This window comes from Notamacropus eugenii, chromosome 1 (genome assembly GCF_028372415.1).
Source record: "Notamacropus eugenii isolate mMacEug1 chromosome 1, mMacEug1.pri_v2, whole genome shotgun sequence".
NCBI lineage: Eukaryota > Metazoa > Chordata > Mammalia > Diprotodontia > Macropodidae > Notamacropus > Notamacropus eugenii.
Window position 1 is genome coordinate 378332831 of NC_092872.1, and position 21082 is coordinate 378353912.

A 21082-nucleotide genomic window follows, 5' to 3' on the forward strand; every position below is an offset into this window, starting at 1 on the left:
GCATTCAACCACTAAAGTGGTTTTGCTAAAATGCAGATCCTACCCTCTCCCCACCCTATTCAGTAAACTCCAGTGGCTCCCTATGGCCTTCAGGATTAAATATAAAATCTTCTGCCTGACATTCAAAGCCCTTCTTAACCAAGCCCCCTCCTGCCTTTCCAAGCCGCCATTTATACCTTACTCCCCAGCTTGTACTTTCTGATCCAGTGATACTGGCCTCTTTGGTGTTCCTCAAACAAGACACGCCATCTCCTGACTCTGGGCATTTTCTTTAGCTGTTCCCCATGCCTGAAATGCTCTCCCTCCTTTTCTCTGACTAATTTATAAAATAAAATACACAAGGTTACAGATGGAACCAATTATATTGAAATAATTATAAAAGTATTTTAGAACTCAAGTTCATGGACACTCCTTCCCCTTAAAGAGCCCTTAAACTAGGCAGTTTCTAAGGTCCCTTTTAGCCTGTGTGTTTTAGAATGAATCTAAGAGAAACATGACACCATTTCCGTTTCCTACATTTTATTTTAATGGGAAACTTCTGTTTCTTACAAGCAGATGAGATAGCAAATGAAGATAGCTTTCTTACTTGGAGGATGCTGGGGTGAGGGAGAGGCATAAGCTAAACAGTAATACTCAAGAAAAAGGAAAGAAATTTGCCCATAAGTACCCCACTCCCTTCCCAATTTTCCCCTAGTTAATGTGATTAAGAAGCTTGGTGTTGCTGCGTATTGCTACAGAGAAACAGGAGTAGGTTATGGAATGAAGGGTCTTGTGTTGGAGAAGGAAAATTGATCTCTTTGATTTGATTGCATCTCCCCCAAAACCCAAAATGTAGACTGTTTGGTCTTGCTCTGGAGAGCTGGGGGAAGATTCATTTCCCCATCATGGGTCAAGGGAGCATGTTGGTTGTCCCAGATTGTTCATAGGCAGGTGGTTCAATCTTGAGTGTCAAGCTGAGAATCTAACCTGGGCCCAAGAGAAAGTGGGATTTGGAATTTCTGACTGAGAGGGGCAGGGGAAGAAGACAAGAAAGGGATGGACAGATGGTTGGATCCTGGGGTTGGGTAAACAAATCAGAGCATTCAAGCGGCAGCCATGCAGTTTGTAGGTCTGGCACTGTTTGATTAGCTCTTGCATTTCTTATTTCTCTTAGATCATTGCTGAGGGAGAGAAAGAGAGGTGAAAGGTTAAGGCCTCACAACTCAGGAGTCCTACCTCCCCCCAATCCCTACTGAGTGCCCTCCACTTTCTCCCCCCCTTGATCAGTTTGGTTGGTTGGGGTTAGGGACAACTTTGCAGGAGTCTGAGGATACCAGCCTTGATCCCCTAACGTACCAGCTTAGGAAAACCCAGTCCAGAGGAAATCAGGTCCTCACCCTCCAAGGGACCTGAAAATAGAGCAAGCAACTTGTTATCTACTGACCCAATGTAGTACTAGACTTTCACCTTACCCTAAAGGAGGTCAAGGGAGCCCAGGAAATAAAAAAGATTCTCAAACCTGTGATAGTTCCATGCCTGAGTCCATTACAACTGGGCCCAGTAATGAGTGCTGGATAGATGGATGAACAAGTGACAAAAGAGTGAGTGCGTGCATGTATGAATTAAAAGACTACCATGCATCAGGATTCTTGGAAAGACAAGATTACCCTAGACTGACCATGCAATGGTGCTATGTTTAAGGGGACCTCCTATCCCCATACTATATGCTTACCACTGCAGTCATGGCGATGACGGCTCTTGGTGTGGGGGACCTCGGTGCCATTGGGGTAGACACACCAGCAAAAGCCAGTGCTGCCATGGCACTGAAGAGGCTCATAGTTGCCATTCTCGTCGCACTGGGGGCAGAACATGCCCGGGTGGACGGGAGGAACACGGCTCGCCTCAAGCTGGCACTTGGTCAGAACTGAAGCAATAGGTTTGGGAGATAAATGGTGAGCTGGCTCAAGTGCCCATACAGGGTCCCTGCCTCAAGTTCTACAGACTGGAGATTCAGCTTCTCACTAAGGCCAGGTGATGTATGCACCAAACAGAGCCCAGATTATGATTGCCCAGAACCTTCCATACTAGGATTTAATTGGCATCTCTTGCATTGATGAGGAAATAGGCTAAGAGCAACCCAGTGACTACAGAAAGAATAGGTGGATGGTGGAATTTTGAACCCTCACTCTTCTCTGGAAATAATGGGATTGTAGACCCAAAAGGGACCCCAAAGTACATTCAGTCTGATCATCTACAAAATGGTCCATACACATAGCTAAAGTATACTTGATGCAAATCTGAATAGAGAAAATGCATGTTATTCTCCAGAGCAGACCACATCTTCAGTAACACAACCAACTGTGCAGAGCAGAGACACTAAGAGCCATGAAGTTCTATGCTAGCCTATGCACTAGAGCAAGAAGTGTCCTTCAAAGCTCATCTCCAGAAAAGGTACCTGTGTCTTAAGGTTGTTCAATAACTATAAACATCAAGTGAAGCATAAAATAGGGAGACATATACTCAAGTAACTAAAGACCCATGTACCTGCTTTCTCATTTCTGGGTAATATCTTGACACTCAACTATGTCCATAACAATGATATCCTTGGTGGAGAGTTGTGATATGAAAAAAGAATTAGAAGAACTCTTCCTGCGTGGCTCCAAAGGATATAAGAGTAAAGATGGAAGTTGCTAAGAGGCAAATGTTAAAAGAAAACTAGCAATTATCTTTCTAAAAGTGGAATGGACTGTCTGGTGAGAGTGGGTTCCCCCTTACTAGAGATCTTCAAGAAAAGAACAGATGGATCATTTAGAGGGAGATTTGTAGAGGAGCTTCTTATAGTATACAGGGCTTCCAAGGTTGCCTCCAACTCCGATTCCTGAGATAATCCAATTTCTTCATTTTATAGACCTCTTACTTTTCAATGTCTTGATGGTGAAGTCTCCCTATTTTACAGAACAGAACCTGAGACCCAGAAAGGAAAAGGCTATAGAAGAACAGGCCTGGCAATAGACTGCCTTGCTTTTCTTCATTCCCCCAGGTTATAGCAGAGGACCTTGCACATAGAAAGCATTTAATAAATAAAGGTTGAGTTCAATTAAACAGACCCAATACCAGCCATGTAATAGAGCCCTGGACTTGGAATCAGAAGGCCTCCATTCTTTTGGATGTAGAAGTGATGGGAAATTACTCTAGGACTAAAAGTAGTGAGTTCCTCCTCCCTGGAGATCTTTTGAGAGAAGACTAGATGACCATTTGTCAAGGATATTGTAAAAGAAATTCCTCTTCAGACATGGATCAGACTTCTGAGACCCCTTCCAATTCCAAAATTCTAAGGCCTCAACTGGAGCGACAGTAATGCTTACACCCCCTACTACCTCGTGAAATGGTGAATAAAGTGGTCTCTAAATTGCCAAGTGTTGTAGCCCCATGAACCAGGAGGATTAAAGGAGGATTAAAGAATGTTAGAGTTGTAAGCATGGAATCGTGGGAAAAGCTCATTCAACGGAACAATTAACAGGTTGTTGGAAATACCCAGGATCTCTCCCCACCCATCCTCCACTATGCTGTAAGGGGAGCCCCCTTTACCTCTCAGTCCTTCCACTATCTTAATACCTAAGCCTATAGGCTGGGAAGAAATATGTGCACTGGGAATTCGGGGGAGGTGCTGGGGGGGGATGGGGGGGCAGGACGTGCAGGGAAGGGAATGAGGCGTATGTGCAGTTCTAGCTGAGGGTGTTAGGAGAGGCTCCCAGCGGTTTCTTGCTAGGATTTCCTCAAGTCCTTCCTCTCATACCTTTCTGAGTAGGCCTAGTCTTTTCTTCATCCTTCTCGTTGGGCTTCCTACTCATCTCAAACAGAAGCCACTGGTGCATCCAGTTCTCAAAATCCTGGGATATGGAGAGGGAGAGAGATACACTCAGAGATTCAAAAGCCCCTCATATCATGCAATCCTCCCCAAGGGGATGGTGAAGGGGAAGGTGGAAAGGGTGCTGGCTGGAGCTGGGGGTGGGACGTGGGGCAGGGATTTGATCAGAGGACAGCGAAATCATTTCTTTCTGAGTGATGGAAAGAAAGCCTCCATGGTTTGGTTTATCCCTGTCTAAAACCCAATTTCTCCCCTGCTACCTTCCCCCCTCCCCAGCTGGAGAAGTGAAGTGGCAGGATAAGGGATCCCTGACCTTCCAGTTCTTGCCTCCCATGTTTTTCTTGAGATGTTTCATGTTCTCCTGAAAGCTCTTGGTCAGCTCAGGGAATGACCTTTTGGGATCAGACTGCTACAAGAAGCCAAGAAATCAGAGGGAAGGTTAATAAAAGGTCAAAGGGGACAGTGTCCCTCCTCTTTTTATCACCTCATGCCTAGACCATTGAAACAACCTGATTAGTGTTCCTGCCTCAAGTCTTTCCCCACTGCAGTCCATCCTACCAAAGTGATCTTCCAAAAGTGAAGATCTGACCATATCACTCTCCCTCTCAATAAACTCCCATGGCTCCCTATTACTCCCAGTTTCAAATGCAAAATCCTGTATCTTTTAAAGTCCTTTACACTCGACCACTTCTCTCTTCTGTCTTTTGGGGGCTTTACTCTTCACAAGTACCCTGACCTTCTTGCTATACCTTAAGCATGATGCTCTTATCTCCTGAAGCCATGGATTTTCATTAGCTGTCCCCCATGCTTGAAACCCTCCCTCTTTGCACCTTCACCTCTGCTTTTCCAGCTTCCTTCAAGACTCAACTAAAATCCCACATACAAGAAGGCTTTCAAAGTCCGCCTTACTGCTAATATCTTCCTTTTGTGATCATCTCCCGATTTATACTTTGCACATAGTTGTTTGCCTGTTGTACTCCCCATTAGATTGTGAACTGTTCTCATAGGGTCAGTCCTCATAGGGAGGAACCGAACTAGGTCCCCAGCCTGGGTGCTGGGCCTTCATAGGTAGGAGTAAAAGACAGGCTGATAATAGATCTCCTACCAGTAACAGGTACTTCACTTGGTCCTCGGTATTATTTCCAATCTTGGTCAAGTCCTGTAATAGAAAAGAAAAAGTAATGAGTCTAAGAATAAGAAGAAATTGAGAAACTGCTTGGAGACTGTTCTGATCCCTGGGTGTCTGCCAAAAACTTGGAAGGAGAAACAGTAGCCTCCCCCTTCTCACCTGTTAAATATCCTTTGGGACAGTCCTCTCCCATAGGTGCTAGGTCTCAGTCTGCTTGGACCCCCCTCCCACCCCCACTCAGGCATTCCCACAATATAGTCAGATAGTATTTGTAACCTCCCCAACCCTCCCCCCCCCCCCTCCCGCCCCATCCCAGCCCCTAAATCCTCATTAAACCACCCTCTTCACCAACAATTCATCTAATCAAATCTTTCCTCCAAGGGGAGGTGGTGGTCATGGGAAACTGGGAGCAACAGCCTTACCACTGATGGGAGGTTCTCAGGCTCCAGTTCCCTCATCAGCAGGGGTGTAGCCATTCGGAGTTTGTTCATTGGCATGGAGGCTGCAAGAGGAAGAGACTTGAGTCCTGGGAAGGGGCTCCAAGTCCTCAATCAGGTCAAGAGAAATGGAGTTTGGCAGTCCCAGAAAATACTCAGGCCCCAAACTCACACAAGGATACTCTTCATGACTTTGCATCTCCCTAAGCCAGGGGTGGGGAACCTGCCAGCTCGAGGCTACATGTGGCCTTTTAGGTCCTTGAGTAAGGCCCTTTGACTGGATCCAAGCTTTGTTCTGTGAAGTCTGGATTCAGTCAAAGGTTCACCTACTCTTGCCCTAGGCTATTTACTGCAGGGGGTGCAGGGGAAAGGGAAAGAAGAAAAGCAGACTCACGCTTAGGGAGCTTCATCTTCAAAGATTCCAGTTGTAGATTCTGGGAAGTGACAGTAAGCTTGTCCAGCCTCCCCTGCTGCTGGTAGACAAAGTAGATGGTTGCACCTTGTCCAGCAAGAAGCAGAGCTATCAGCACGGAGAAACCAGTGTAAAAGGCTCCCTGGTTGCAGGACCTGCTAGGACAGAGAGGATGCTTAGCATGGAGGAAGGCATCTTGCACAAGAGTGGAGCCCTGAATGCCGAAATCTAGAGACCTGAATGCAAGGCCTGTCTCCTCTAGGCTTCGGTTTCATCCTCTGCAGTGTAACAAGGGTGACCCTCAAAGGTCCCTTCTCATCCAGACATGTGATTATCTGATCTTAAAGTCCTAGGAACCTAGAATATGGATGGGAATCTTTTTCCTCTGTGGACCATTCTCTTCTCAGTTGCTCAACCAGGTGAAGAAAGGATAAATCCTGTATAGCAGAGTGACAGGGGCAGGGCAGAGTACAGAAATGAAAGAGAAAATTGCAGCCTCTTCAAAGGAGAAGGTAGAGATAGACAAGTTAATGAGAAAAGGGAAGGAAATGGAGAGGGGAGGGCTGGAAAGGAGTCTGTGATACTTGCAAAAGAGAAGTGTGGGGTGGGGGAGACAACTCAGGGAGGAACTGAAATCCTCAAAGGAGGGAGGCAGGGAAGCTTGTCATGAATATGGACTAAAAAAAAATGAATATGGACTAGCTATCAATCAATAAACATTGATTAAGCACCTACTATGTGCTAGGTGCTGGGCATTCAAAAAGAGGCAAAAGATATTCCAATCTAATGAGGACATGCAAACAAATATATATCCAGGATAATCAGAAAATAACTAATAGAGGCAAGGCGCTGGAATTAAAAAGTGTTGGGGAAGGCTTCCTGTAGAAGATAGTACTAGAGCTAGGTCCCTAACCTTTTTTGTGTCATGGACCCTTTTGGCAGTCTGGTAAAATTTTCTCAGAATAATATTTTTCAAATCACAGAATATAAACATATAGGATTACAGGAGAAAACCAATTATATTGAAATACAGTTATCTATCTAGATCATATCTATCTACCCATCTATGTTTTTAAACCCAAGTTTACCGATCCCCAGTTAAGAACCCTTGGACCTGATGCTGTCTAAAGTCCCTTGCAGTTCTGACATTCTGTGACTAGATTCTGGGGCAGGCTTAGAGACAAGCAGCAGGAGGAGTGCAACCTCAGGTATTTTCTTTTCACCCCATAGGAGGAATCATAGGCAACCTAAGGTTAGGAAGGCCACAAGAACTGAAACTGTGAACAGTGCCAAATACTGCTCCACACACAGCCCCCCCCCCGCCCAGGGGTTGGAAACACCTCAAATATAAAACAAACTTTACTGTAGGAAATTCAACAGGGAACCTAAGTATTAGAGCAAGGACTTGGCAAATGATGGGAACAGAGATAGACAACCTTCCTCTGGCAACAGCACAGAATTCTAAAACTTCAGAACTAGGAGGGATTTCAGAGCCAACAAAGAAAGTCTTAAGGACTTTCCAGGTCACTTAGGCCAACCTTCCAACTAGTCGAGATATCTCCCCTCATTAAAGGCCTGTAGGCAAAGGCTGGGTGACTTCTTTGGGATGTATTATGGAGATTTTTGCTTTTGGAGGTGGGTTAAAATTATGAGCTCTTATGAATTATTAGTAAATGTTAACCACGCTATTGCTAATATAAAGCCAGTATCCCCACTTCCACAAATCCCGACTTCGGTAACCTATCTGGTTACTTCTGCTCATTGAGCTTCCTAACACACCACCCCTTTTGGCTTCTTCAAAATCCCCATATGCCTGGCTACAGCTGACGTCATACCTATCTGAGTCTCTGATTGTCTAGCCACCGAAGCACTCAGATTATTTTGGGATCACTGTCAAGTTTGCGAGTGAAAGATACCGCCCCCTTTGTCCACTTTATGGAAAAAAGGGGGGCAGAACTTCTCAGAGCTTAGAAAAAAGAAAGGAGACCAGATGCAGAATCTCTTCTCCCATCAGCGAAGCCTGTTAGTAATGATCAGCTGTTGACTGGTCAGCAAGTGCCTCACTTAAACATCTAGAACTCATGTGGAGGGCCCAAGGCTACACATGACTGAGTATATATGAATGCATGTTTGTATGTATATATGTGCATGGCCTACACTCCTCTAAGTCTTCTGTGTTTTCAGGAATAAGAACTACACTAACTTTGCTCCCAGACTGTGGTGCTTAGGAGTCCATCCACTCCACTCTGAAAGTATTTGTGGGGATCATCTTAGATGGGTATACTGTCCTCACCACTACCCCACCAGTCCCTAGGAGGAGGATGTCAGTTTCTTTCTCCATGCAAATATACCCTCACCCTCACTTTTGCTAGCAATTTAAAAAAAAATGTGGTTTGCCTTGGTATAGCAAAGGATTTCTAATCAAAGACCTTGGGTTCAAATCCTCATTCTGATACTTAATCTTTGCCTTGACTATAGTCACTTAACTTCACTCTCAACTTCCATTTCCCCATCTGAAAAATAAGGTTGGACTGGGTGGGCTCTGAGGCCCCTTCTGTTTCTAAATCTATGACCCTATAATCTTTACGGCTCTAGCTCCAAATCTTATGAGCCTTTATTACCTCTACACAGACCTTGGATTGTGGATATTATACCATAGGCTTCTGACCAGCCCAGCCTCACCTTGGGTCCTCAGCTTGACCAGCTTCCAATTATACAGCTCCAGGTCTCCCCCTGGAGGACCCAAGATGAAGTTTATTCTGGCATCTCTGAGAACTTCTCAGAAAACCTTTTACCTAGTAATTCATGACGTCATGAGTCAAATTTCGTTCTGATGTGTCCACCTGACTAAGTTCTGGGCACCTGTCCAGACCCAAGGAGTTTGGAGGGCCTCCAAAGTGTTCATTTTAAAGGGGATTTGGAGGGGGAGAAACAAGCCCTGTAATGGGGGAAGGGAAGGAACCAACTAGAGAAAAATCAATCACTTCATTCAGTGAATTTGGGTGAGGCTGAGAGAATAAATAGGCTCCCACGAGTACCTTTAAATTGGGGGCAAGTGTTTTATTTCTTTGTTCCATCTACAAAATTGCTATCATTCTCCCTCTTTTCCCTAGTTCTAGCTGAACTATTGATTAGTTTATTTCAAACAAGATGACTCTCTGGGCCTCAGTTTCCTTATCTGTAACATGAGGATGCTATAGATGACCTGTAAGTTACCTTCCAGCTCTAAAGCGATGGTCTTGTGATCGAAATCTAGACAAGTCTGGCTTCCGCTTGTATCTCCCCAGATCCTTTACATGCCTCTTCTATTCTAGTCAGGCCATTTTCATGAGGACCTGAGCAGAACGGAAACCATTCTTCCTATTGCCTAGAAAACTTTTTTTAACTTAACTTTTTTTTGCAAAATACGTGTTGGTAAGGGTGTGCAATGTAACCTCACTTGACCTTCTATCCACCTGCTTAGGTTCTGAACACAATCTCTGAGGAGGCAGGGAAGATTTTTCTAGCTTGACCTCTAATCCAACTTCTTTCTTTTTTCCACAACCCCTCCCCCCATTCTTGGTCCCTAGCTGTCCTCCAAACCCTCCCCCCTCCCCACCCCCACTTCCCAAAAGAGGAAACCCAGACTACGGAAGCCAATAACCAATGAACATCAGATTGGTTGGTGACGCCATAAATTGCTAGGTAGAACCATTTCTGAAAGGCTCCTGATTTCACAGATGATTTTAGAATAAACACAGCAAACCTGCATTTTAAGTTAAAAAAAAAATTATAAAGAATGTGCAACGTCTTCTCTGGACATTAATTTATAACACTGATAGATCACATTATAGTTAATATGTATTCAATTAGGTCTTATGAATCTGAGTGTTCTCATTATAATTAGTTCTGAGCTCAGGCTAGAGTCAGCAGACCTAAGTAATCCCGCTCTTTCCCCTCTCTGGGTCTCAGTTTCCCTTCTGAAAAATGAAATTATGACATCCAAAGACCCTCATAGCTCTAGTTCCATCTTTTTTTAGTAAAGTAAGATGTGTTTTTTTTTCTAAATGCTGTGTAACCTATTCCTTTCTTTAGGCATTTATGTGGTTTAAAAAATAAACCTTCTAAAAATCTGTTTTTCTTATTCATAGGACATAAATACATACGCCCCTTATTTATTCCTTATCCTATTTGTTTATTTTTTAAAGGCTTTAGCAGCTGGCAGATTAAAGATAGGTGAAGATGGTTTGAGGCTGGACACAGATAGGAGGAAAGCTGGTCACACATTAAGCCTGGAATGGACTTGAGGAGTCACCCTGGTAACCGTGGTGTTCTAGCGATCTCCCTTTCTGCATCCCGGCTCAAAATCAGGGGGACTCGCACAGATCCTGACTTCAGCAGACTATCTGATTACTTCATGGAAACTCAACCTTCTGAGCTCCCTCCCCAGGCACACCAACTCTTCTGGCGTCTTCCAAACCCCCATCTACCTGGCTACAGCTGACGTCATACCTACCGAAGTCTCTGATTGACTACCACAGAAACAGAGATTATTTGGGGGTCACTGTCTAAAAGTGCTAGTTTTCGCGGCGGGGTGGTGAGCGTGAGGATTCTGTCCCCTTTATCTATTTCCCAAATAGGGCAACAGTACTTTCGTGGGATTAGAAGAATGAGAGAGGCCAGATACAATGACCTGAGGATTACAGTCAGAATTAAGAGGGGGATGACCACAGGAGAGCTTGGCTTGAGGATATCCCAGCAACAGAAGGCAAAGAGGCAAAAGAGGAAGGTGCTGGCTGTACTACTACTAGAGATGGAATTTTTGGGGGGAGGAAAGCACATTCCTCCCTTGGGAAGCCACAGTAAGGAGCACCCTAGGAGAAAGTCCCCAGATAAATATCAGGTCCCCAGGGTTTGAGGCAAGAAAACTCTGAGGAAGTCAGGGTTGGGGGTAAGAGGTGGGGGAGTTCCCTGAGATTCAGAATGGAATTAGACGCAAGATGGAAGCTCTAATAGATAAAGAAAGAGGAGAGCCAAAGAAACCTGTAAAGGAAGAATAAAGCTCATATTCCCTGGAATATGGAATAGTTTTGAAGAAACAACTTTATAAATCTTAAATTGCTATTAGGAATGTGCACTATGGGCTTTACACCCAGGCACACTCAGTAACAATGCCCTTCTAGCAAAGGAAGCAATTGGAAGGACCACCATGTGAGCCCTGGTTCTGCTACTCACTACCTGTAAAGTGAAGGCATCAAACTAGCCAAGTGCCCCAGGCCCTGCCCAGCTCTGAATCTATGATCCTTTTGACCCACCAACTCAAACTGCTTCCGAAACATGAAAATGGAAGACTCTGGAAAAAGGAAGGGAAGGAGAAGACTTCAAAAGAGAATCATCTCTTTTGAGTCCCATTTGAGAATACCTCACATCCTTTTAACTGACTCTAGTTCCCTTGAATTCCCATTGATTAAGAGAATCTCTCTCTCTCTCTCTCTCTCTCTCTCTCTCTCTCTCTCTCTCTCTCTCTCTCTCTCTCTCTCTCTCTTTCTCCCCCTATGTAGCTAGCTATACAAACATATAGACATTTCAGATTGGGCTAGATTTCCTAGGTCCCATTCTACTCTGAAATTCTATAGAAAAAGATTTTTTTCTTTTTAAAATTTCTGTACCGTTGCTGTCCTCCTGCGCTTCCTCCCAGCATTGGCTGCTGCTCATGGTTGGAGATGAGGTCTCGCTGATCGTCCATGGTGTTTGCGGCTGGTCTACCCCTCACAGAGATTTCAGATGCTGCTAGTCTGACTTGCTCTGCTCTCCTGGATTCTCTGACTCTGATACACCCAGACCAGCCCTTCAAATTGATGCTGAAGAGGAATTTGATTCGTTCAGGGAGAAGGCCAACCCACCCAATTAGTAGAAGTGAAAGTCCAAGTTGGAAATACCCAACTCAGCTCTTGCTGCCCCTCTCCCACTTCAGTGGACAAGGAGGAAGGGAAGTTGTTGGTTCAGGTGGGGAGTCCTGTCATCCCATTGGCTGAGCAGGCAGCATCACTTGCTTCTAGGCAGACCTTTACGAAGAGAGAGCTCTTTGGACCATTAGAAAAAATAGAGATAAGTAAAAGCCAAGACTATTCCTGCTACCAGAGATAACTCTAACTCATGGAAGAGTAAAATCTTTGGTTCCCCCCACTCTGAGATTGGTAGGGACAGAAAGAGGCTAACATGACCATGGATCAATTGTGTCCATAACTCAGTTTCCTCCTTTGTAAATGAGGGATTTGGCCCAGAACATCTCTGACATTTAGCACAGAAAGTGTGTTTAATAAATATTTGACTAACCGAAATTCTGCTGTTTAGTTTCTTCCAGTTCTGACATTTTGTTCCATGGTTCTTTCCAGCTCTGATACTCTGTCCTCTGAGGTCCTTTCTATCTCTGTTGTTCTATGTTAGATGGACCCTTTAAACTCTAACAATAATGTTGCATGATCCCTTCCAGATCTGGCATTCTAGAAACTCATAGAATTTAGAGATGAAGCAAGTTTTCAAATAATATAGCTCATCCCCCTCACTTTTCAAAGGAAGAAACAGGTCTGGAAAAGGAAAGGAAATTGATAGGATTATGGTTCTAGAGCTAAAAGAGACTTTAGAAGTCATCTAGCCCAACAACAGATGAGAAAATTAAAATCTAAAGAATTTCAATGATTGGCCCAGTGTCACTCTGATAGTAAATAGTACAGCTAGGATTTGAATCCAAATACCAAAACTTGAAATTCTTGCCACAATGCCATGTTAACTCCTATGTCTTGACTGGAGAAATTGCCCCATTCTAAGAGCTCCTCTGGGAAGGCGAGAAACATTGGCATAGAAACCGAAGGTCACTAAAATGTATCCGGTCCTTGGGTCTTCAGGTTTTAGGATCACTAGAGGATATAAGCTGGGTGGGATAATTCTACACAAAAGGGTCATAAAACAGTCAGGACACCAGAGCACTCCAAGTAGTTTTTAATGATTGGGGACCCTGTTTCCCTTTGTCCCCAATAGGAGAAGCCTTTGTTGACTGGCTCAAAGAGGCTATTTCCAAGGCAGGGGAGGCATTGGGGGAAGTGGAAAGAAGGTAAACAGAAAGAACAGGGAAGTTCAGGTATTGCTAACCCCTCTGTCACTCAGATCTGAGATGTGGACAGCACCAGGTTGTGAGGAACTCCTGGAGAACCAAAATAGCTTCTTCCTACCTCTCCAATATCTTTCTGCTTGTTTTAAGTAACTAATTTAGATTCTTCTGATTCCTTTGGTTCTGGAAGATCTGTGATTCCTAGGAGTCTAAATTAATTCATAGGTGACTATTAATTGGACAAGTTGCTGACAAGGGGCAAAAATTGCCCCCTCATTTTCCTTTAGTTTCTTGTATAACTGTGTTTCTAAGATGCAATGTAATCTCCCAGAGGATACAAATTCTTTCAAAGCACCAATGCTTTGCCTGTAGTTGGAGCTTAATAAGTGTTCACACAATTGAATGAAGGAACTATGCTTGGCTGCTCTTCAGAAGCCTGTTACTATTTGCACACAGTCCCTAACTCCAAAGTGTGGCTCATCTCCCATGTCCTGGTTGATTTCTTCAACTTCAGAGCTTTAAACATTACTATGTGTATGGGAAGGGGAGAAGATCTTTTTTTCTAATTCCATCCCCCATCTTCCCAAGTCTTGCTTGAATTCAGTCTGCCATCTCAGCCCTATGAAGAAACTACCAGCCTCCATTTTATAGATGAGGAAGCATGATCTGCCCAAGGTTCCACAAAGCCAGACTGAGAAAGGGAACCCAAGCCTCTTTGATCACTCTCCAAGACTAGATGGTCCTCAAGGATTTTTTGCATTTGGTTGGAGGCAGGAAAAGTGGTTCATAGTTAAATAACAAACTGCCATCTGCACTATGGACCTGACTTGTCTTTATAGGAATGGAGATGGGATTTCCTGAACCACTCATACTTTTACCACTCCCCTTGCAACCAATGGCTGGCATTTAGGAGCCAGTAGCCAAGGTAAGGAATCAATCTGGAGGTTAGGCAGTCCATCTGGAGTATTAGAGCCACATTTTAGGAGAGACGCTGACAAACTGGAGTCTATCTAGAGGCTAGAAAAACGAGATTCCAATGAGAAATGACTTAAAGGTGCCATTTTTTCCCTTTATAGCTTTTTTAAAAGGCATATATTAGCTTTATCAAAATTATAACCAAAAGTCAATTCTATTTGCTTCTGGCTCCCCTTCTAATCTTTTTTTCTGTTTTGGATTGTTCTGTAGTCACCATTTTTATTGTCAAAAAGTTGTCTTCCTATGGAGATGGTTCGATGCTGCTTATTCCACTCTATTTCTGTAGGACTTCCCTGATTTCTCTGCATCCTTTATAGTTGCCATTTCTTATGATGAAATAATATTACATGGCATTTGTATACTACATTTGTTTAGTTCTTCTCCAATTGTTGGCCATATGGGTTCTTTTCAGTTTTTTGCTCTTCTGAAAAAAAAAAAAAAGCTCCTATGGCTATTTTCATACAGATAGGTCTTTTTTTTTCCCCTGAAGGAGCTGTTTTCTTCTCCAGGCTTCAGAGAATATTACAGCTGTCTTTAAATATTTGAATGGCTGCCACAAAGAAAAGAAAGCAGAGTTATTCTATGTGGGCCCACAGGGCAAAAGTAGGAGCAGTGGATGGAAGTTACAGAGAGGCGACTACAGGCTTACTATAAGAACTCTCTATCAATTTTAAACATCTAATAATAAAATGACTTTCCTCTCAAAGTCATGAGGCCCTTGTCACTAAGGATGTTCAAGCAAGGGCAGAATCAGGAATTCCTGCATTGGTTAGAATGGCAGACTAAATGACCTCTGAGGTCCCTCCTCAGCCTTAGAGTTTATGAATCTAAAGTATTAGTCAGAGGCCTTGGTTAGGGATCAAAAGTGCGTGCGTGTGTGTGTGTGTGTGTGTGTGTGTGTGTGTGTGTGTGTGATTACTTCCTCACTTCCACACAAGTCATATTCATTCAACTAGCTTCCCCACAGACACAGCACCGCCAAAGTGGGAGTCCATGTGAAAACAGACATATAAGCAGAAGAAAAGACAAAGCTCACACAGTTATCCCTTCCAAATCATGACTTTCCCCATCATGGTTTTGATATATCACAGGTCAGCATAAGAAATTAAATGGGAATTTGGGGGAAGTTTTATGGAAGCTTCAGATGACACAGAAAAAGTTTAGAAACTCAGAATGCATAATATAAGTATATGTATATATGAATATATATAACATTGTATAATATCAACGTTTTATTTTTTAATACTATAATAATTCAAATTTCTTCTCTGATACAAAAAAAGGGCCAAAAAATTTTACATGGATTTTCCAGATTGCTGGAATCCAGGCATTGTGCCCCTAACTCCCTCGATGTGGATGGGATAATTGCAATTTTTATTTTAACCCTTCCTTCCCCATGATGCATTCAGGTATGATTCTGTGCAGTTGCTTCCTATAACAGTGCTCTGCCCTTCAAATCTTAATGACCACAGAGTTCTAACGTTGCACATGGAGTAAATATTCTTCTGTGGTCACCCTCCCTGTTCCCAAGCCCTTTGAATTCAAACTTTCTTTTATCTATTCATAATAGCTATAATTTTTCATTCATAACATTTTTCCTAAGGTTTCTCTCTTCTTCCTTCCTTAAGCCAGTCTGCTCTTGCCGTAGAATGCCAGTAATCAATCTTTTCCTGCCAAACATAGGCTAGGGATGGAATAGAAGAACTCCGAGCTTCCCTTAAGCTGTTAATAACAATAATTCCCTATGTTAATAATAAACTGATCAGACCTCATCTGGAGGGTTTGAGGATAGAACAGAATGCATAGCATTCTCAGAGTTGGCACAGAATCTGAGTTGGAAAGACCTCAGAGTCATCTAGTCCAAATAATGATTGCCATGTAGTCATTCACCAGTCTGTTAAGTGAATTTGACATCTGGGGACCTGGGTTTAAATCTCTTTCCCTCTGTCTGCCTCATACCCAGCAAAATGGAAAAGATGGAAATAATCAATGCTGGAAGGATTGCAGGAAAACAGGCACACAAAAATAATATTGGGGGAACTGTAGATTGGTCTAATAAAACTTGAAAGCAATATGTAATTATTACCAAAAAAAAAAAGGTAGTTACTAAGTTTAGCAATTTGCAATTATGTTTTAAAAAAAGTCAATACCCTTTGACCCAGATGTCTCACTGCTTTCTTTTATCCCAAGGAGGTCAAAGGCAGAAAAAAATGACCCCATATACATCAAAATATTTATAGCAGAGCTTTTCGTGGTAGCAAGAACTGGAAACAATGTAGTTGCCCATGCACTGGGGAATGGCTAAACAAATTGTGATCTGTGGATGTAATAAAATGTATCTGCTGCATATGAACGAATAAATACGAGGAATTCCCACAAATATAGAAAGACTTAGGTGAACAGTTGAAGTAAGCAGAACCAGGAAAACAATTTATACAAATGCAAGAATGGAAATGGAAAAAGTTTAAAAAACTAAAACTGGGTGATACATAATTATAATGACCAAACAGCCCTAGAGAAAAGTTGAGAAAATGAATTTCCCTCTCTCTCTTCATTGAGAAGGTGGGGAACAATGAATATGAAATATTGCATATGCCCTCAAACAGATTCGATATTTTGTTTACTTTGGTTTAACTATTTTTTTCCTCTTTCTTTTTTTTCTATTCTTTGTCACAAGGGATTACTTGTTAGAGAGGTAGGGGGAATGGATATATTTAGAAATTAGGGTGTCATAAAAAACAAAATCCATCAATAAAAATAAAATTAAAAGATTTCAAAAGTGGAGACTTGGACTAGATACTCTTGTGGTTGCTTCTAGTTCTAAATCTATGATTCCATGAGCTACTTGGAAACTCCCAGTGATGGAAAACCCAATTACATTCCAAGATAGCCCCTGTCACATTTCTATAGTTGTAATTATTAGCAAACTTTTATTGATCTCAGACCTGAATCTACCTCTTTTCAGCTGCCTCTCATGGCTCCTGCTTCTCCCTTCTAGGTCCAAATGGTACAAAATGAGTCTCTTTTCTCTATGATAACCCTTCACAGTAATGATGGCAGCTTTCATGCCTTCCTTTAAGAATGTCCAGGCTAAACGTCTCCCATTCTTTCTGTCATTTTTGAGGCAGTATGGTTGTCAGTTCCCTTATCATCCTGGTCCATTCTCCTCTGAATGCTCCAGCTTTTTTAATGTCCTTCCTAAGATGTGATCATCAGAACCTACAGATGTGGTCTGATCAGGACAGAGGCAAGCAAATGTATCACCTTCCTCATTCTGAGCACTATTCTTTTTTTAAGGCAGCCTGAGAGGGAGCTAAGAGGCATAGTGGATAGAGCACCAGAATTGAAGTCAGAAAGACCAGAGTTCAAATTTGAGCTCAGACAATTACTAGCTGTGTGACCCAAGGCAAGTCACTTAACTCTATTTGCCTCAGTTTCTTAATCTGTAAAATGAACTAGAAAAGGAAATGGCAAACCACTCCAGTATCTCTGCCAAGAAAACCCCCAATGGGGTCACAGAGAGTCAGATATGACTGAACAACAAGAAGGTCAGCTTTTTTTGATTACCGTTGCTGATTCATTTTAACCTTGCAGTCCACTAAAACCCTTGGGATGTCTTTGATATGAATGGTTGTCCAGTCAGACCCACCCTATTCTTATACTTTTGAAGTTGGATATCTAAACCCAGCCTATCCAGATCTTTTTGGTTGCTATCATCTGATACATTAGTTATTCCTCCTAGCTTTGTATAATCTAGCTAGGTGGTGCAGTGGATAGAGACCTGGGCCTCAAATCAGGGCAACCTGAGTTCAAGTCCAGCCTCAGACATTTACTAACTACGTAACCCTGAGTAAATCACTTAGTCTCAATTTCGTCATTTGTAAAATGGGGATTATAATAGCACCTTCCTCCCAAGATTGTTGTGAGGATCTAATAAAATAATACTTGTCAAGCCCTTGACACATAGTAAGTATTATATAAGTGGTAGCTTATTATTATCTACAAATTTGGCAAGGATGGGATCTATGCCTTCACCCAAGTCACTAATAAACTGGCCAATGGTACAGGGCCAAGGGCAGAACGCTTCATTGCAGACCTCCCTCCAACTCAGCATCCGCTGATTAATGACTTCTTTTGGGATTTGGTCTTTCAACAAGTTCAGAATCCTCTATTGAAAACCTTATAAAACATGTTACAGAAATCTAACTTACTATGTCTATAGTGTATCCTTGATCTACCATTTTAGTTACTCTGTCCAAAAAGAAGAAGTTTGATGTGACATAAAAGATCTTTTCTTGATGAAGTCATTTTGGCTTATTGAGTGCTACTTCCTTTTTTGGGTGAACAGAAGCCATTGCTTCAATCTTATATTCTAAGATTTTTCAAGGAACTGAAATCAATCTCACTTGTGTAAAGTCTGCAGATTTCACACTTCCCTATTTTGAAGAACAGGCAAAGTTTGCTTTTTCCTAGCCTAGTCCTACAGCCCCTCTCACCAACAGCAGCCATCAGTCACCACCACCAAATATTCTAGATGTGGTTCACCCGGACATTCTTGAACTTAATAAAGGGCATTTATGTGCTCTTTGCAGTTTTCAGTTCCTGGCTACCATTTTTATTCTATCCTTCCTCAGTTCAGAGAACATTTTCCTTGGAAAACAGAAGCAAAATGAACTTAGTTCCTCCTTTTCATCGTCACTTGTTATCCTCAGTCCTAGGCCCACCAAACAGGAGCCCCATGCCTTCTATGGTTTTCTTCTTGCTCCTAACATCAATAAAACCAAAAATCCCACTTTTTATCATCCTTAACTTTCATCTCCAGCTTCAGCTTACTCTTGCCTTTAACGCTACTAGAGGACCTTATACCTGTTGTTTTCAGCCATGTATAACTTTTCATGACCCCAGTTGGGGTTTTCTTGGCAAAAATACTGAAGTGGTTTACCATTTCCTTCTCAGTTCATTTTACAGATGATAAAACTGAGGCACACAGGACTAAGTAACTTGCCTAGGGTCACACACATAGTAATTTGAATTGAGGAAGATGTCTTCTTGACTTCAGGATCAGTATTCTATCCACTGTACCACCTAGCTACCCCTCAAAAAAAAATGCTAGCTATAGATACATGCTACCTATTAGTATCATCTACTAGGTGGTGCAAATGAGGTGGGAAAAGTAGTGGCAAACCATTCCAGTATATTTGTCAAGAAAACCCCAAATGAGGTCACGATGAGCTGGACATGACTAAAATGACTCAATAACAACAGCTTTTTTAAAGGTTTGCAAAGCACCTTATAGATTTTACGTCTTATTATCTTTATAACACTGGAAATTGATGCTATCTCTACTCCCATAATGAGGAAACTGTGGTGACTTGCCCAGGGTCACACAGCTAGTGTCTGAGACCAGATTTGAACTTTCTAACTCCAGGTCCAGAGCTCTATCCACTGTACCACCTAGCTACTGTTGTACCTGTTCTCCATTACCTGCCCTTGCTTCCATCACCTTCATTTGTGTTAATGAGTTTTCTTCGGAGACAGTCTCTTTGTGTCTTTAGAATTTCTTTCCTGAAATCTTCCTATCACTCCTGGGCTGACTTCCCCTGCAGAATTTGAGGTCCCTGAATCCTCTCTATCCTTTTGTATCCACTTTGAAATCCATTCTTCAAAAATTTAGGCCGCTTGTCAGATTACATTCAACTTTCTTCTCTATCACAAATTCTCAAATAGGAAAAGAGAGAGATCCCTTTTCCTTAGGGTCCTCCATTCTTTAATGCTGTCTTCTTCCCTATAGTTTGAGGCTGGGTAACGGTGTATTTAAATAAGTGTAGATTTTGTATTCCCCCAGTAGAAAGTCGGCTTCTCTACATTTCCCTGTTCATGCCAGGAACTCCTGCCTTGGAACCAGGAAGCAATGATGGGGAATTAGTTGCCTTAGTCACCCACTCTAGATTCACTCAGACCATGATCCAATTCACCACCACTGAAATTTCCTCATCAGATGCCAGGCCATCTAGTCTTGAAATCGAGAATGGCAGTACTTAACCCTTTCGTGCCTGGACCTCCTACCCACTTGGAAGCAGCTACTGTGATGAATGGTGGTTGCCTTACATATTCATTTGCTGCACCAGCTGCCAGCGTATCTGCCCCACCCATCCCTCCCTTTTCCATTACTGGAACCTTATATAATAACACCAATACTGAAAAAATTGTGAAAGTTGTAGTCAATAAAATGACCATTCATAATTCCAGAGACATAATTTGTTTTGCTTGAATATGAATTGTTACAAGAAATCCCTCTTCTTTTTAATAGGGTGGGGAGGGAAAATAGATTATTAATCATTTAAAAACTGAGGTGGAGGGGTTGGGGGTGACAAATGTAAAATGTTGCACATTTTGTACTGGGACACTGTATTAATATAGAATAATATTTATAATATGACAATTTTAATTGGGGGAAGTGTCTTATTTCTTTGTCTATGTAATTTCCATCAAAGATTGTCATCATTCTCTGTTCCCTAGTCCTAGTTGAACTATTGATTAGTTTATTTCAGACAAGATGAGGTGATGTGGTTTGGTAGTGGAAAGTGGACAATTTGCCATCAGATGGCTTGGATTCGAATCCTGACTCCACCACTGACTTCCCTATAGGACTCTGGCCAAATCACTTAACCTCTCTGGGCCTCAGTTTCCTTATCTGTAACATGAGGATGCTATAGATGACCTGTAAGTTACCTCCCAGCTCTAAAGCAATGGTCTTGTGATCCAAATCTAGACAAGTCTGGCTTCCGCTTGTATCTCCCCAGATCCTTTACATGCCTCTTCTGTTCTAATCAGGCTTATTTTCATTAGGACCTGAGCAGAATGGAAACCATTCTTCCTATTACCTAGTAAAACTTTTTTTTAACTTAATTTTTTTTGCAAAATATGTGTTGGTAAGGGTGTGCAACTGTCACCTAACTACCTCACTTGATCTTCTCTGGGGAGGCAGGGAAGATTTTTGTAGTTTAACCTCTAATCTAGATTCCTTCTTTTCACCACCCCACCCCCCTCAATTCTTGGTCCCTAGCTGTCCTCCAAACCCTCCCCCACCCCCACTCCCATCCCCACCCCCACCTCCCAAAAGAGGAACCCAGACTACGGAAGCCAGTAACCAATGAACATCAGATTGGTTGGTGACGCCATAAATTGCTAGGTA

General features: G+C 42.4%; 1 protein-coding gene across 1 annotated transcript; it reads right to left on the bottom strand.

The window, feature by feature from the left end:
• Positions 1 to 502: 502 nt before the first annotated feature.
• On the bottom strand, positions 503 to 11825 carry CD74 (CD74 molecule). The gene is made up of 9 exons (XM_072630721.1): positions 11474 to 11825; positions 5808 to 5980; positions 5399 to 5478; positions 4953 to 5006; positions 4161 to 4256; positions 3776 to 3869; positions 1712 to 1903; positions 1336 to 1388; positions 503 to 1160 (listed from the first exon to the last, which is right to left on the bottom strand). Exons 1-9 carry the CDS (start codon positions 11548 to 11550, stop codon positions 1155 to 1157), a joined length of 825 nt encoding a protein of 274 aa, XP_072486822.1. The 5' UTR covers positions 11551 to 11825; the 3' UTR covers positions 503 to 1154.
• Positions 11826 to 21082: the final 9257 nt, after the last annotated feature.